Source organism: Phoxinus phoxinus (assembly GCF_949152265.1).
Source record: "Phoxinus phoxinus genome assembly, chromosome: 2".
Lineage (NCBI taxonomy): Eukaryota > Metazoa > Chordata > Actinopteri > Cypriniformes > Leuciscidae > Phoxinus > Phoxinus phoxinus.
In genome coordinates, this window is record NC_136877.1 from 13,751,927 (window position 1) to 13,768,223 (window position 16,297).

The window sequence follows — 16,297 nt, forward strand, 5'->3', positions numbered from 1 at the left end:
CATTAATGAAACTGGTAAGAATTTTGCAATACTGCAAAAATTATTGAAGTAACACTTCACTATTTTTCATAGTTAACTAATCCAGTTAACTAATATAACCTTATTGTAAAGTGTTACCACCATGGCCTTGTTTACTAACTTTAGTAATAACTGCATTGTTTTATTTACTTTGCTATTGAAACATCTGTACGAACTACAAACGTTTAGGGATGTCTGATAGAAAGGGAAGTGCGCTTAACAGCAACTATACAGCTGTAAATATTGAATGTATGCTTAATATTATATTAGATACATTTACTACACAGACACCTTTAATCTTATCTCCATATGTTTGTGTGTTCTGTTGTTTGTTTGAGAACAAGCACACAAGCTCAGTATCTGTGCATCCCTAATTCATTTAAGGACATCAAGTGGAAACCCGACCGTCATATTCGCTCAGTTTCATTGAAAGCATGACCTCTGACACCAACAACACAATATTATGGGAGCACTTTGTCCTCCCTTTTAAAAGAAAAATACTTATTTTAACGTCATAACTGTTTTTCCAGAACACACCCGCCATCTTAAACCATCTCTCTACTGCGGTTATGATATAAAACCGGCTCACAACCATTTTTATCATCAAGAAGCATGTTCTTGCTCCTCCACAGCTGCACTTGAAACTGAACGCTGGCTGTCAATACAGTAGATCTGTCCACGGAAGTGCTCCACGTGGACTCGCTGATTGTGTGGAAGCCCTTGAGTGTAAACACTTATTGATCGTCTGGACCGCCGAACTGATAAAGTCTATCGAGCGCTGGCTCATCAGCTCTGAAGTGTGACTTCTGAAAGACCGGAGCACTCAGAGAACGATCACACGCACCAAACCATGCACACAAGAGATCACCACACGACTGTAGGGACGGAAGGTGGAGGAGAGGTCAGTTCCTGAGATCAACCACACAATCTGTCCTTAAAAGTGGCTCCATTAACTACTTTTATTCCACACTTAATATTCAACAGAATTATTGATCTGACTGCACTGACACTATTGGATGAGAACTGAACTGAGCTGGATGATGACATCACCGTTTTCTGCTGAACTGCTTATAAATGAAATTAACTAATTTAATAATTGATGATCTTTACAACAGAACTGAATCAACACTGAACTGACTGCAGCTGAACAATGACAATACTTTCAGAGCTGCTGTACAGCCGGAATGAATTCTGTTTGCATCATTGAATCATTTTCCTGTTATCACTGTAAATTGAAACAATCTGTATTATGCAAAACACATATTTTTGTTCAGTTTAGGCCTCTGAATAAAATGTTCCTGTTTTTTTTCTCTCAATATTCTCTATATAATACTATATGCACCATAAAAGCCTAATGTATCAAAAAATAAAACACATGTGAAAACCTTTTTAAGATATAATAATAAGACAAAATCTTAATATTAGTGGCAAATTGGGTTAATGTCTAAAGTTTAAATAGACTGTTCCAAAAAAAAAAACAAAAAAAAAAATTCAGATGTCAGGCTTTACAGGGTTAATGGACTTCAATTGCTTATGATTCCCATGAGAAAGAGAGAATTCCTGACGTCTCGGTCTTGGAATTCCAGGCCGTGTTACAGACATATGGAACGTTGCCTTCAAGTGCAGCATTCCAGAGATGAATGAGACGACCTTTGACCTTGAGCGGGATCAGAATCCACACTCGTCTGGGACTTTCGCAGCAGCTGTAGTCGATCTGCACTTAAAATACTGCGCATGTGCTTCCCCTCCGTCGCCACATAGACGGCTTATGTAGTTGCACATTATACTAAGAGATATGGAAATGTTTGAACATCCCAAAAATGACACGCTTCAGCTTCAAAGAAAGAAACCCACTCGCATTGATTCCATTTGTGCACGTGTGCCCTATGGCGTCACATTTAGAGGTATCATGGGTAATAACAGCATGAAGTACAGCAGCACAGCCCCACTCACTCAAGAATAATGTCTGGATGGTCCGCCCACTTCTGCTGGCTGAGTGGCTGACGGTGTGTGTGTCGGGAGCGTGACACGCCTGTAAGTGTGTGTGGGTGCGTGTGTAGGAGGAAGAGCAACACTTTCATTCTGTGCCAGGTAAAGATATACTGCTCTGTGTGTGTGTGTGTGTGTGTGTGTGTGTGTGTGTGTGTGTGTGTGTGTGTATATACATAATTATGGCGTAATATGGCGTATAACCCTACATTATGGCGACAAAATGTCCCCAAAAAGAGAGCAATATCCAAAATCCTTGTCCTTGTGTGGTCATTTTTGGTCCATATATATATATAATATATATTATTCATTTACCAACCACTGTGGCTAGTGGTTTTCTAAAGTTACTACCCACTGAAATGACTAAGTGTGTGTTACTCACTTTCGGAGAGATGGAAGAGCGAGAAAGCGCGGCTTATATAGTGTACCTATTCTGCGTAAAATGAGTATTAGAAGTGTTTTCAGCTATCTCAGTACACTCTAAAAAATCCTGGGTTGTTTCAACCCAATTTTGGGTAAAATATGGACAAACCCAAATGTTGGGTTAAAAATGTAATTGAAAAATTTAACCCAATGGCTGGGTTTGTCCATATTTTACCCAAAATTGGGTTGAAACAACCCAGCATTTTTTAGAGTGTATGTATCGAAAAATCTATATTTTTGAAGACACTACATTGCACTTAGTTTATTATTCAGATGCCTTTTTAAAAGACGACAATTTTAAAATGTATACTTTACTTACTTTACTTTATTGGTTTATAGTAATGTGGACAACCTCTTTTAATGAAAAGAGCAGCTTTAGCCTCTACGGCTAATTTCCAGCTGTAGTCCCCAGCCAGTTGTTAATTGGCATACATCAATAAATACATTACAATTAAAACAAGGCTTAAGCAAGAGCTTAGACAAACAGACAAGGTGGTACAAAATTGAGACAGACAAGCAAGCAAAAATTACAAATTTCTCTTTATATACATTAAATGTCTCTTTATATACATTATATATAAAATTCAACCCGCCAAAGTGGCTAGAAAGAGTGACTACGTTACACGCCACTGCTGAATCCCCCCGCATTTGGTGGTCTGGCAGATGTTAATTTCAAGCCCTTTTTTGTAGTTTTAGTTGAAATTTTAGTTGAAATTTTAGTAATTTAATTATGTGCTTGTGTCATTTTTATCTTTTTAAAAATTATTTCTACTTTAATTTATTTTATATTTGGTTTAATTTGAATCATTTTAGTACTTCAACTTATTTCAGTTAAGTTACCATTTATTTTTTTGGTTTAAGTGTTATTGCCAATATTTCTATTTTATTAAATGACTTAATACTTTTAGTTTTAGTGAAAGAATAATAACAACACTGTCTCAATATAATAGATTTTTAGCTAGTATTGTAGTGAAGTAGTGTTGTCAAATGTACGACTTCGGTACCAAGTCGATACTGACATTTAAAAAATGTGATGATACCAGCATTTCCCTCTAGCATTTTGAGTGCTGTTGAACGGATTCTTAAACACTTCTGATTGGCCATTGAGTTCACATGCTCAACATATAAGTCTCTGATTGGCCATTGAGTTCACATGCTCAACATATAAGTCTCTGATTGGCCATTGAGTTCACATGCTCAGCATACATGTCTGTGATTGGGTACAATGATCAACGTTTCAAAAACATGCTGTCTTCACTGAGCGCTTACACGCCGGAGTGTTTGAAAGAAGCCGTCTATCAGCGGATCCATCTATCAGTGGATATATTATGGATCTGCTGATAGACGCCTGCTTTCAAACGCTCATGTGTAAATCGGTGTAAGCCAAGCGTTCGGTGAAGACAACATGTTTTTGAAGCATTGACCATTGTAGCCAATCACAGTCATATTCAGTATGTTGAGCATGTGAACGCAATGGCCAATCAGAGGTGTTTATGAATCTGTTCAACAGCGCTCACAATGCTAGAGGGAAATTATAGAATCATCAATTATATTTTTTTTCAGTACCGACTTGTTACTGAAGTCGGTACTTTTGACAACACTAAGTCACAACAGTAAAAGTTTAGTTTTAGATTTCATTTCCAGGCTTCCTTGATAACAACACCCAATAACAGACCATTTATCAAATATTATAATCAAGGTGAAAATATATCAGATTGTCTGATGTATGTCAAGTGCACAAAGAGAGCGAACAATCAGCCTTTCTGCAGGACTAGGATAAATCCAAAAGTAATCTCCTCTCTGTGTCACACAATTCCTTTATTTCTCCAGAAGAGGCTTTCCCAGTAAGTCTCCATGAACACAAAGTTAATTTGTGGAAATTGGCGCGGACTGAAGCACTCGCAGCTGCCGCTGGAATGGGTTTGAAGCGCGGACGCGTCGAGGTCACCAGCGGCAGGAGTTATGAAATCACGTCCGGCTCCTCATTACCACCGACGGCGTGGGAGATTCCCGAGCGAAGCAGGAAGACAAAGGAAAACAAAAGCATGTCTTTCTCCGCGTCCTCTGGCTGCAGACAGACGTCGCTCGCACTTTCATTTCCTCAGAGCCTTTATAATTAATTTCATTTAGGGGCTGCAGTTCGTTGGATGTTCTGCTGACTAAACCCGTTTGTCATTTGTGGGTTTATTTTGCGAAACCTCCTTCACAGCCCAGCGGCTTCCCATCGCTCATTAAACCCCTGTGTGTGTGTGAGGCTGCATTACGCAACTCATTGTTAAACACAGGTAACAGGTGATGTGTTTTAGATTAAATGAGCTCACAGTTATTCGTCTAACTCGGGCTTTGGGCTCAAAGTATTTCTGGTTAGCATGATTCCATTAGTCCCCGCTGGTAGACACTGTAACTAGCATCTCACTGTCAAGAGCCCCTTTTTCCATTCCGAAGTGGTGGTGCATTCTGGGTACTTTGTACATTTTTAAAATGACAAATCGGTCCCTGTGACATATTCCATGTTTCTTCACCCGCTCTTCATCCAGCCACCCGACGCTGTATTTGGACGTAATTACCCAGCGGCATGTAGAGGTTCTCCTCTCAAGAGCATCATTAGTTGAATTAAGAGCGACCCGGAGGAGGTCGATTCATCTAGCAGAAAATGACTCCAATATGCAGAGCATCAAAGCCGTAAGATAAGAGCCCTTCACTCCCGCAAACTCCCCTGCTAAACCATTAGCACCTCCTCAGAAACAAGCACAAACACGGGCTCGTTCCACAACACAGCCAGCAATTTCAGTTCCAAACGTCATGGATAGAAGGAACAGACGTAATTGATAAAACACAAACAAAACAAATTTCCAAATGGAAATTAAAGTTTCCAAAACAAAAAATACACTCTGAAATCTGTTCTACAGTAGTATTTCCTCCAATGTTTCCCAACCCTGTTCCTAAAGGCTAGGACTGCACTATTAATCAAAATAAAACCAAAATCTGGATATGGTTCAGTATTATTACCAAATTGTAAAGGCTATGATTTAATTAAAAGAAGATATGAGTGAAGTGCAGTACTGTTCATTTCCCCAACATTGTATGCGAAGCACTTATGAACTGATAACAATAATAATAATTATAAATTGAATAAATGTAATTATTATTATTCTATTTTCCTTAGATTTATTTATTTTATTACAGTAAAATATTACATTAATTATTGATCTTATTTTAAGATTGTTTTATAATTATTATTATTATTATTAAATGCTCAATTTATTATATTTATTACAGTCAAAAATTGCAAAAGCATTTACTTGTATTCTTAAATATTTTTATTTTTATTTAATAAAATTTAATTATAATAATAACACTTTAGTTTAGGGTCCAATTCTCACTATTAACTAGTTGTTTATTAGCATGCATATTATATTGGCTGTTTATTAGTACTTATAAAGCACATATTAATGCCTTATTCCGCATGACAATATTCTACATCCCATCCTACCCAATACCTAAAGTAACTATTAATAAGCAGTAATTAGGAGTTTGAGGCAAAAGTAGTAGTTAATAGTTAGTTAATAGTGAGAATTGGACCCTAATCTAACGTGTGACAATAATAATAATAGTTATTATAATAATAATGTATGATTATTACTATGATTATTATTATGATTATTAGTATAATAATAATATATTTATATTTTAATATATTATATTTTTTTATTATTATTATTATTAGTAGTAGTAGTAATAGTAGTAGTATTAAATGGTCATCTTTATTTTTTACAGTGAAATATTACTTATAATAGTACTATTATTAATAATAATAATAACAAAAAACATGTCGGTGCAGTAACTACCCACGATGACAAGGTACTTGTTAATAAATTGTATCAAATAAACAGCACAACAGAAAATAATGATTCTATTACATATGGGATGCTCAGAATGTTTAAGAGCATAAAAGCTGAAAAAGAAAATCAGAATAAACACAAAACGATTCCAGGGCTCTACAAACAAATTCATCCATGAAAAGAAAAACAAACAAACAAACAAACATACAACAACGAGCAAGAGCAGAAAAGAAACTAATGGAGAAAATAGCACAGCCATCTGTAGGGATCGATATCCCCATCCACTTAGACCAACAAATGCACAGCCGGCACATGATCTATCAGTGTTTAAGGGTCTCTGCAGATTCAGAATATGGACTTCTACACCCATCTGTCTTGGCAGACATGCTGATGTTTGGCTCCAAACTCACACTGTACAATTACAGATCTCCTCCACTCCATTAATTACCAATGGGGGAATTTTCAGCAGGGCAGATCAATACGTCTAACGGCTTCGTCTTTAATTATGATAATAAATAACTCATCATTATCTGTTGTTCCATTTCTGTGATGAATGGCATTGGTGCTAATTTAAAAAGGGAAGGAGGGGGTCACACAGAAACGGCATTACCTCGGCAAACTCAAACAAAAGCGCGTTGACTTTATGTGCTGTCTCAGGTCCTCGTTCCCATCCTTTCTACATTTCTATTTTTCAGCTCAAAGAAAGGTTCACCTGGGTTGCGAGATAAGTCAGCATGTTTCCAAAGCACTCGGGCGTCAAAGGGTCTTCGGAAATGTCTGAAAGCCCTGGTGGGCCGTTTGTGTCTTGGCACCTACGAGACGGAGGGGTAAACGAAAGCACATTGTGCTCTGCTAGCTTTTCTTGCCGCCTTTCACCCTCGATGCAGCTGTCAGAACACCAAACAACAGGCACAGCAATTTCCCAGCGTCCTCCCTCTGCGGGTCCGCGAACACACACCTCGCTCAAAGACGGCGAGAGCGCTGAGGCAGCGATTCGTCTGGATGGCCGTTTGAGCGCTAAGTCAATGCCTTTGTTTTTCTGTCAGGATTTTAAATTATACCTCGAGATCCGGACTTCCTGCACGAATGCCCGACAACTGTTTGCTGAAGATTACGCCTCCGTTCAAAGCAAAAGTTGAGGGACAGTCAAATTCTGTAAATTTGATGCACGTTTAGAAAAAAAAAGGTGCCGCCGTTCCGGCTTTGGCACGGATATTTCCGGATTACCATAAAATAGGCTTTGTCTAGACGCAACTCAACTCAGCAGAGAATGGAGTGTTTCCCGCCGCTGTCATCTGTTATGATCGGGGCAGCTTTTCACTGGATTTGCCAGAGTTCCTCTAGTTCCGCTATGGGAATCAGTTTGCATTGGAAAGGCACAGAAACAGACATTTGAAAGGAAGAGCAGCTGTTGGACTTTCCCTCCATGACATCACGGTTTTTCCTGCTTCTATGGAGACATTCATCTATCCTCACTGTAAAAGATGGATCTATAAATGCCACCATCAACTAAACTGAGATACATGTATTGTTTTTAACAACCGAGCACTTTAACTTCAAATGGCAAGAATCCAAAAAGAAGCACTAATGATTCACGAATAAAATACAAAATTGGGAGAGTGTTGATCATCAACTTTAAAAGGCAAAATTAAATATTATATGAGAGGTTTTATTTGCTTTTCATTTTCTGCAACCCAATCACCACAATTTGTGGAATAAATACAGTTTTTAAACTCTTATTTGTATGATTTGTTTTTTTGTCACTAAATATATTTGCAGATAAAATCTTGGTAATAGAAGGGGCAATAACAGGGTTGCTTTAGACCAGAGGACTTCAACCCTGTTCCTGGGGACCCACTGACCTACAAAGATGATATGCTTCTGCACAAATGAATTCAAGTGACTCCAAAGAGCTTGATTAGCCAGGTCAGGTGTGTTTGATAAAACCCTCTGCTCACGACACCGTTTTCATCTAAAAATGTAAAAAAAAAATCTGCGTTTTGGCCATTAATTTACACTACAGCGGCAGTGGGTGCCTGAAGATGCAAACTTTTGAAAACGGGTTTAAAAGTGCAAGTTTTTGAATACGGTCGCATTGTAAACAACAAAAAACGCAAATCTCTGAAGACGATGACGTCATTCACATGCATATTACGTGTTCAATCTATAGTGTTTCATTGCCATCTAATGGCCTGGCAGAAGAATACAGCGTTTTTAGTTGTTTACGTGGATCTGTGTGAATGGGGATCGTTTTGACAATGGTGTCGTCTGTACGCGGAAAACTCAAAGGAAAAACTTCTCAGTTGTAAGCATATCGTTGTCGTGTAAATGTACCCCTAGACTATATAAAACGTCACTGAGTCTAGCTAGTTTGGGACCAACTGTTGGTTACTTATAAACTTGTATTTCCCACAATAATTTCCTCATTGTAAAGTGTTACCACCTGGGTTGGTGGAACCAACTTACTGGGTGTCAAAAGATGTAATTTGTGCAAAAAGCAATTGAGAAGGTTGCAAAATATGGGGCAGTACTGTATATTAGGTTTTTCATAACTAAAATTGCTTTATAATAAATAAAGTTCATAATATAATGACTGACTTTATTCCATAGACTATACAAAATTATTAACCGTTTTATGATTTAGAATAACTGTTGGACAAGTCGAGACCTCCTAGGTGAGATTGGCTAAAATCATATGTACAGTATATGTAAAAAAAAAAAAAAAAAAAAAAAATTACACACACACAGGGCCCTATTTTAACATCTGATACACAAGTATCAATAGTGAAACGCAAAAAAAAAAAAAAAAAAAAAACCTTTGTGGGCGGATATCGACGCAAATCTAAAAATGGGTTGGTCTGAAGTAGCTACATTGCTCATAGGTGTGGTTTGGGCGTAACGTACAAAAAAAAAACAATCAGAGCATCACCTCACATTCCCTTTAAGTGCAGGTGAGCTTGTTCTATGGCGGATTGCTATTATAACTGCAGATTTGCCAGGCGCACGCAACTTACATGATGGTAAAGGTGATTTCGCAGATTTCAGAATTTTGTTTTCTGGTTCTTGACAGATAACCCACTTTGTCAGATGTCCTTATATACCGATGTGTCTTGCCACTATTGATCAAACAGGTTTAATCCGTCATTACTACAATTAGCCTGAATAATTTGGGTAAATGTTTAAACTGGATTTATGCTTATTTTTTCACATCTTCATGGACACCACAATGATCTCCCTCGTGTGGTAATATTTTTCCTTGTAATTATGTATGGTTTGCAAAAAATGGTAACTGCTGTGTCTGTGTAGAGAGAAGCAAAGTGTTTGTGCACACGCAACATTATGGCCAAGCATGCGCCCTTAAAAAAGCATCTGAATAACGTGCCACTGACTATAGACTAGGTTTTTCCTTGTCTGTGGCGGAATTGTTTTCTGAAACCACAAAATAGCACCAGGGAACGTTTGCGCCAGAATACGCCTTCTCTTTTCGTTGAACAGCCCCCCCTCCAGAGAGCAAGTTCATTCCCTAATTTACCGACGTGCGTCTGTGGAGGGGAAAGTCCGCTGTGCGTCGGGTTCAAAATAGGAATGATACATGTGTCGGTGGTGTACAAAGTAATTTGCGCTGTGTGCAAGATAGGGCCCACAGTATACTATATTCATATACATATACATATTCATATACATATAAAATGATGGGGTCAGTGCCTCTGGGTCTTTAACATCAGATGACACCACAGGAAAGTGCTGATGATATTCACTGGCTGACTGTGTGAGTGGATGTCAAATGGACATCAGGTCACAGCACATTGAACTAAATGAATTCAGTTAATCTCTCTGATGTTTCTCCATCCCTGGAGCCAAATTGTGACGCTAATATTCCCCCTTAGGGTCATTTAAAACCATTTCAGTTTCTCCATGTCTAGTGGCACTTCACTTTTCCAGAACTCTCCTCTTTATCCCACACGTATACTCAACCAACAACCTGCATCCTGCAACCAAAATCTGTTTCCATCATTATTTGCTTTGGTGCTCAATTTCCTTTCTTCAACAAAGCTGTGCACATTTTTTTACAATGTAATATGTTTAAATGAAAATGATGTCATCTAATGTTCAAATGATTGTGTTATTTGTTCCAAAAAGGACAAAATGACTTATGGACTATGTCAAGTCTTCTGAAGTCATGATTTTATGTGTGAGAAATGTAAGTATTTTACTCATTATCTCCCCCTCTCCTGAAGCATATGTGCACCAGGTTTGTTGTCACTTATGTTTAAACATGTCTAAATATATATATATATATATATATATATATATATATATATATATATATATATATATACACACATATATGGTCACGTATGGAAAAGAGCAGATTGAACATTCTGCTAAACATCTCACATGTGTTTGAAACAACGTCATGTAGAGTAAATGATGATCATAAAGTGATCATTTTCGGGGGGTATTTTTGAGGCAAGATATTTTGCTAAATGTATTTCAAGAGTGTGTTGAAATGTATTGGTGCTACCAGCAACATGTGCGTTTTTTCCCAGCATGGAGATCTTTTGTTTACTGTGATGTATAATGCATTGTGCCTGTGACCTTGTTGGCAAATATCGGCCTGCAATTCCCACCCTGTGAAAGGACCGAACACATTGGTCCCAGTTCAGTGGGTGCATTCATGAATAAGACATGACCCATATTCCCACACAACACAGAACGGCCGATTGAACGGCATGTTTTTAGGAGAAGAAAAGTATGTCGGGGCTTAACTGAGGCAAAGGTGCTTTAATGCTAAGCTTGTTTTTGACGCTGGTGTAGTCTGCCGCAGCCTGATATCTTACGGCGGAATACGTATTAGTTGTGTGTCATTATTCATGCTCAAACGATGCTGCTTGCCCACTGGCTGAATGTGCAATAATTACTACAACTCTGCTTCCTTCATTTATATTAATGGATAAATATTTGTTTAGGGCTTTCTGTTCATAATTATAACATTTCCATCAAAACCGTCATTCCAGGTGAGGCTCGAAGAGAGAGCCTGTTTTAAATAGCATGCCACCATCTACTCATACTATGTTTGCAGTACATATTATCCAGTATGCAAGTTTGCTGTACGCACTAAACGTCAGATGAGTTACGGCAGACTATAGCAGCTCTCTGTGTGCAATACTGAATAACACTGCATTGTGCTCAACTTGACCTTCCATTCCAGTGTGACGAACGAGTCGGAAGTCATTTTTAATCTTCCTTGACTCATTATTGGATCAGACAGCCTGAGTTAAGACATTTTGCATACAATTTGCTTTATGTAAAATAATCATTTTTGTTTCCACGATGATAAATTCACACGTAATCTTAATATATAAATAATTTTGAAGAATACATTTATTTGGTTTTAACGCCTTGAATTGTAATTAATATCTGTTTTATCTCTAGTTTGCTGGGTAAAAGTTCAGATGCTGAATGGGAAATAAAAAATAAAAATTATTTGAAATATATAACAAACATTATTCAAATTTCAGAAACTTCCCTGGCCCAAATTTTTGATTATTGTTACTTTTTTTAATTAATCAAAGTTATATGCAAATTTATATAATAAACATAATAAAAGCGACGAAAGCACGTACAATTACTAAGACTTAAACTAAAATTAAAATCAAGACTGAAAAAATGCTAATTTAATAAAAAAAGTTTATATAATTTGATATAATGACACAATCTCGATTAAAATCAGTGTGTGTTTGTAACAGGGACAACTTCGACTATTTTCTTTCTTTTATAAAGTATCGAACTGAATATTGTGATAAATGTTGCATCGGCACCTGCTGGCGTGTGTTTCTCAGACCCACAGATGGCAGGGAGATCTGTGAGTTATGAAGGACATGTTATGTTGTGTGTCCTGTAACATTCCCCTCAGTCTCCCCTGCTGTTCACATCATATCTGCTCACAAACAGGCAGTATAGACTGCAGTGTGCACTGTGCCATATGCAGTGAGCACTAGGCCTGTATTCTGAACATATCCAGAGAGATTTGCAGACTATCCCCCTGATTGAGTTCTGCTGTGTTGCGGTGTGTGTGTGTGCGTGTTCTAAGCGACGCTCTACTATTGTGTTGCAGGTTTTATCAGGCCTGAGCTGCAAACAGAAATACTCTCCCTCCAACAACAGATGTGGCCACAAAGGAGCGAGAAGGAGGGAGAAAATAAGAGAAAGCAGAGGAAAAATGTTTTGCCAATAACCATGCAAATATTTGGAGGTGGAAAGCATTTTCTTCTCTCCGATTTCTTCCATTTTAGGTCGGTGGGTTCTTCCTCAGACGAAACTACCAGATTAGTAACTGCGTTTCATAATTCCATTAAAAGATAAGTCAGGTAAAAGCCTTTCAGAACACAGAGACTTTGGATTTGAATGGTGAAGCGTGCAGTTTCACTGTAAAAACAGAGCATTTTCACTCCGTTTTCTCCACACATCCTTACAGGGCAACTTTGTAAAAATGATGTAAATGTAGCATAAAATTAGAGTTATATTGATGATGCTGAAGCTAGCGAGCGGGAAATCCCGTTCGCTAATTAGAATATTAATCAACCCCTTTAAAAAGCTCCAAGGTCAGTGAGAGCTGAAGGAGCTTTTACATTTTGCAGGCTCCATCCATGGGAGGCTTTTCTAGAAATAAAATGCAAGTGCAGACAGTGCTGTTTGCTGCATTGGCCAAATACTCCAGCTAAAACCAAAACACACAGTACTGGACGTGTTTTATGTTTTTGAAATAAGTATTTTATCCTCATCAAGGCTGAATTTATTCAATACAAATGTAATAAAAACAATAATATTGTGAAATATTATTACAATTTAAAATAACTTTCATTTAAATTAAGATTTTAAAATGTGATGTATTATTCCTGTGATGCAAAGCTGTTTTTAGCAGCCAAAGCACCAGCCTTCAAAGTTTGTGAGCAGCAAATCAGCATATTAGAATGATAACTGAAGGATCATCTGACACTGAAAACTAGAGTAATGATGCTGAAAAACTCCTGCTCTGGACTCTTGTTTTAGGTTTAAGTTGTTTACTGTTTCCTGTTTAGATTATAGTCAGTTTGTAGTTTTCTTTGTTGATTAGTTTCATTTATTTGTTCCCATGTGTTTTTGTTATGCTTGCTTGCCCTTCATCCCTGTCTGTATGTAAGTTTTGGCTGTGTCCGAAATCGTATACTATCTTGAGTAGATAATTATTTTGAATAAGTAAGTGCTTTGCAACCGCTAAAAAATATGTTCTATATAGTATGAAGTGTTTGTAGTATGAATGTAATCCGGACAAACTACATTCATCATGTTGTTGCGGTCATGTGACCGATGGCATCAGTTGCATCACTTCACTGCCATTCACAAATACTGTATGTACACTTCAGAATCAGAATCAGTAGTAGGTTGTCCAGGTACTTTTTGTCTACCCTTTTATGAGTACTGTGAATTCGGAATACTTCTTTTGTCACGTACAGTTTTTTCTTTTCTTTTTTCGGCCTAATATACAGTAGCCAAGTATGTGATTTCAGATGCAGCCCTTGTGCTTTCCTTGTTCAGTGATTGGTGTTCGGTGTTGTGTTTTTGTGCATGGATCACGTGCCTTCTTTTCAGTACTGCCTTTCCCTGTGTTTGGATTTACTCTGTGTTGTGCCTTTTCCTGTTGCCTGTTATTTTTGTTAATAAATATGTTACACTGCATTAGGATTCAATTCTGAAAACACCAGAGTATTACACACACACATAAATCACATAATTTTATATTGTAATAATATTTTAAAAATATCACTGTTTGACTGTATTTTTCATCAAATAAATGCAGCCTTTGTAAGCATTAAAACAATTATTCTAAACTTTTTACCGGCAGTGTACTCACTGGAGAAAGATACAAACAGACAAAAAGAACAAATAGACTTTACACGTACCTGTGAGGGCTGGAAGGCAATGAGAGAGCAAAGGTTAGCGAGTGTTATTCGTCATAGACCTACCACGTAAAACAGTGAGTCGTGTCGTGGCGCTCGTCTCCCCAACACTGTTGGAGGCGACGCATTCGTAAATGGCTTCATCGCGCGGCGTCCGCAGCGGCTGGATTCTCAGCACAGAGCCCGATCCATCATCGAACTCTATAACCTACAGGTGCGAGAGACAAGATATGTTACGAGAGTTTTTTTTGTTCACGATTGACGACAGAGAATCATGCTCACACACACACTTCATCCTGACAAATAGCTATGGACAGACAACAGACCATCATTTACTCAACCTGACGCAACAGTATGAACACAGGACACAGAAACACAAAGTCTGGTTAAGGTTTTCGGCAAATCGATTTGTTCTCTGGGAAATATTTATAATTGCTGATATGTTGGTGTTTTCTCATTCTGAAGCCCAGTGCAAACTGTTAGATTTATTTATTTGTATTGTGTGTCCTAAATTATGTATTGTATGAGTTTATACGCTATGAGACTTATGAGATCAGACTAGACGACAGGAATAGTCTTTATGTCAGACTGTACGTCAGACAGATTAGCTGAGAGTCTGGCCAAGTCTGACTACACTTATAAAAGAGAAGTGTATTCAAGTGTGCTATTAGTATACTTCTTTTAAACTAAAAACAAGAGAGTGACTTTCAGTCTACCTTTGTATGTACTTATTAGAGATATACTTTTTTTCATTAAGTCACTTTACATAAATCATTAGCATAAATCCACTGGTTGTGTACATATAGGAGTTAACTTCAAGTTTACTCAAAAGCACAGTTAGAATATACTTGGGATACTAATAGAGACATGGTAGTATACTTGCATTATACATAATTTAAAGTAAAATGTACAAATATATACTACCTTTATTTACTATGTATATTTAGTATACTAAAAATATACTACCTCTTTACTCTTAATTCATTTTATAACTGTATCACATATCTCTTTTAATTTCATGTATAACTGTTAATTTTCCGAGCTTTTATTTTTTGATTACAGAATTTTTTTTAAATAAAGCACTTTGAATTGCCATAGTGTATGAAATGTGCTATATAAATAAACTTGCCTTAACTTGACTATGATGTTAAGTTCATTCAAAGAAAACTAATACGTCAAAGTGTACTTCAGTGTACTTTCATAAACTAAAAAGTGGGCTATAAGTATACAGCTAGTACATTTACTTAGATGTTCACTTGTAGTATAGTTGAAATATAAAAGTGAAAACTTAGATTTAAACTAGTTATGTACTGTTATTCTTTAAATACACTTAAAAGTATACTTTTATAAACTAAAAAGTGGGGCACTTCAGTCCCCAGCCGTTTTGAAATAGTTCCATTCCAAGTATACTACTAGTACACTGATATTGGTGTACTTAACTACATACAATATACTTGAACTTAAGTTTACTTAATACAATTTACTTTAAGTATATTTCATTTTTGTAAGGGTGGATTTCCTTGACACACAAACCCAAATATGCTTTTGTACTAAAGTCTGCAGTGTTTCCCTGGAAAAGAGGGAATTTGTGAACTGCTCAGTCTTTATCTCAAGGTCATTTTTTGTAGTGCTGTCATAACATAAGAAACGGTAAATAAGATATTTATGCTGCATTTCATAAAGACTGAATGGTTCTCTCACACACGCATCAATAGCAGCTGTGCTCCTATTGCTTCTTCATCTGAAGGTCACCACAACGGGACTGGCACACTAAACTATTGACACTGTCAGAAGAAATCATCAGCTGTCGGTGAGCATGTCACTCTAAAAGATTCAATACTGTCAATGTTGCCCTGCCACAAAATAAATATTTTACGATGACTGAAATCTGCCTCAGATGGTAAAACTGCTCAAAATTATATGGTGTCCACATAGCCAAGGGCATGTGCAAAATTACGTTTTCTTTTTCACTGCAAGTATACTATGAACTACACTACAACTGAACCTAAAGGTATACAGATAGTTTACTTGTAGCTCTACTTTTATTTATTAAAGTACACTTTGAAGTATACTTAAAGTGAACTT

The 16,297-nt window shown here is 37.1% G+C and overlaps 1 protein-coding gene across 9 annotated transcripts in view; it reads right to left on the reverse strand.

Annotated features, from left to right (window-relative positions):
- The window catches only part of LOC306991567 (receptor-type tyrosine-protein phosphatase delta), a 158,912-nt gene that overhangs the window by 80,512 nt on the left and 62,103 nt on the right, over positions 1-16,297 (reverse strand). For all 9 annotated transcript variants that reach the window (XM_079599545.1, XM_079599542.1, XM_079599540.1 and 6 more), the window contains exon 4: positions 14,279-14,420. In XM_079599545.1, the coding sequence (XP_079455671.1) occupies positions 14,279-14,420 (142 nt within the window). The remainder of the gene's footprint in view (positions 1-14,278; positions 14,421-16,297) is intronic.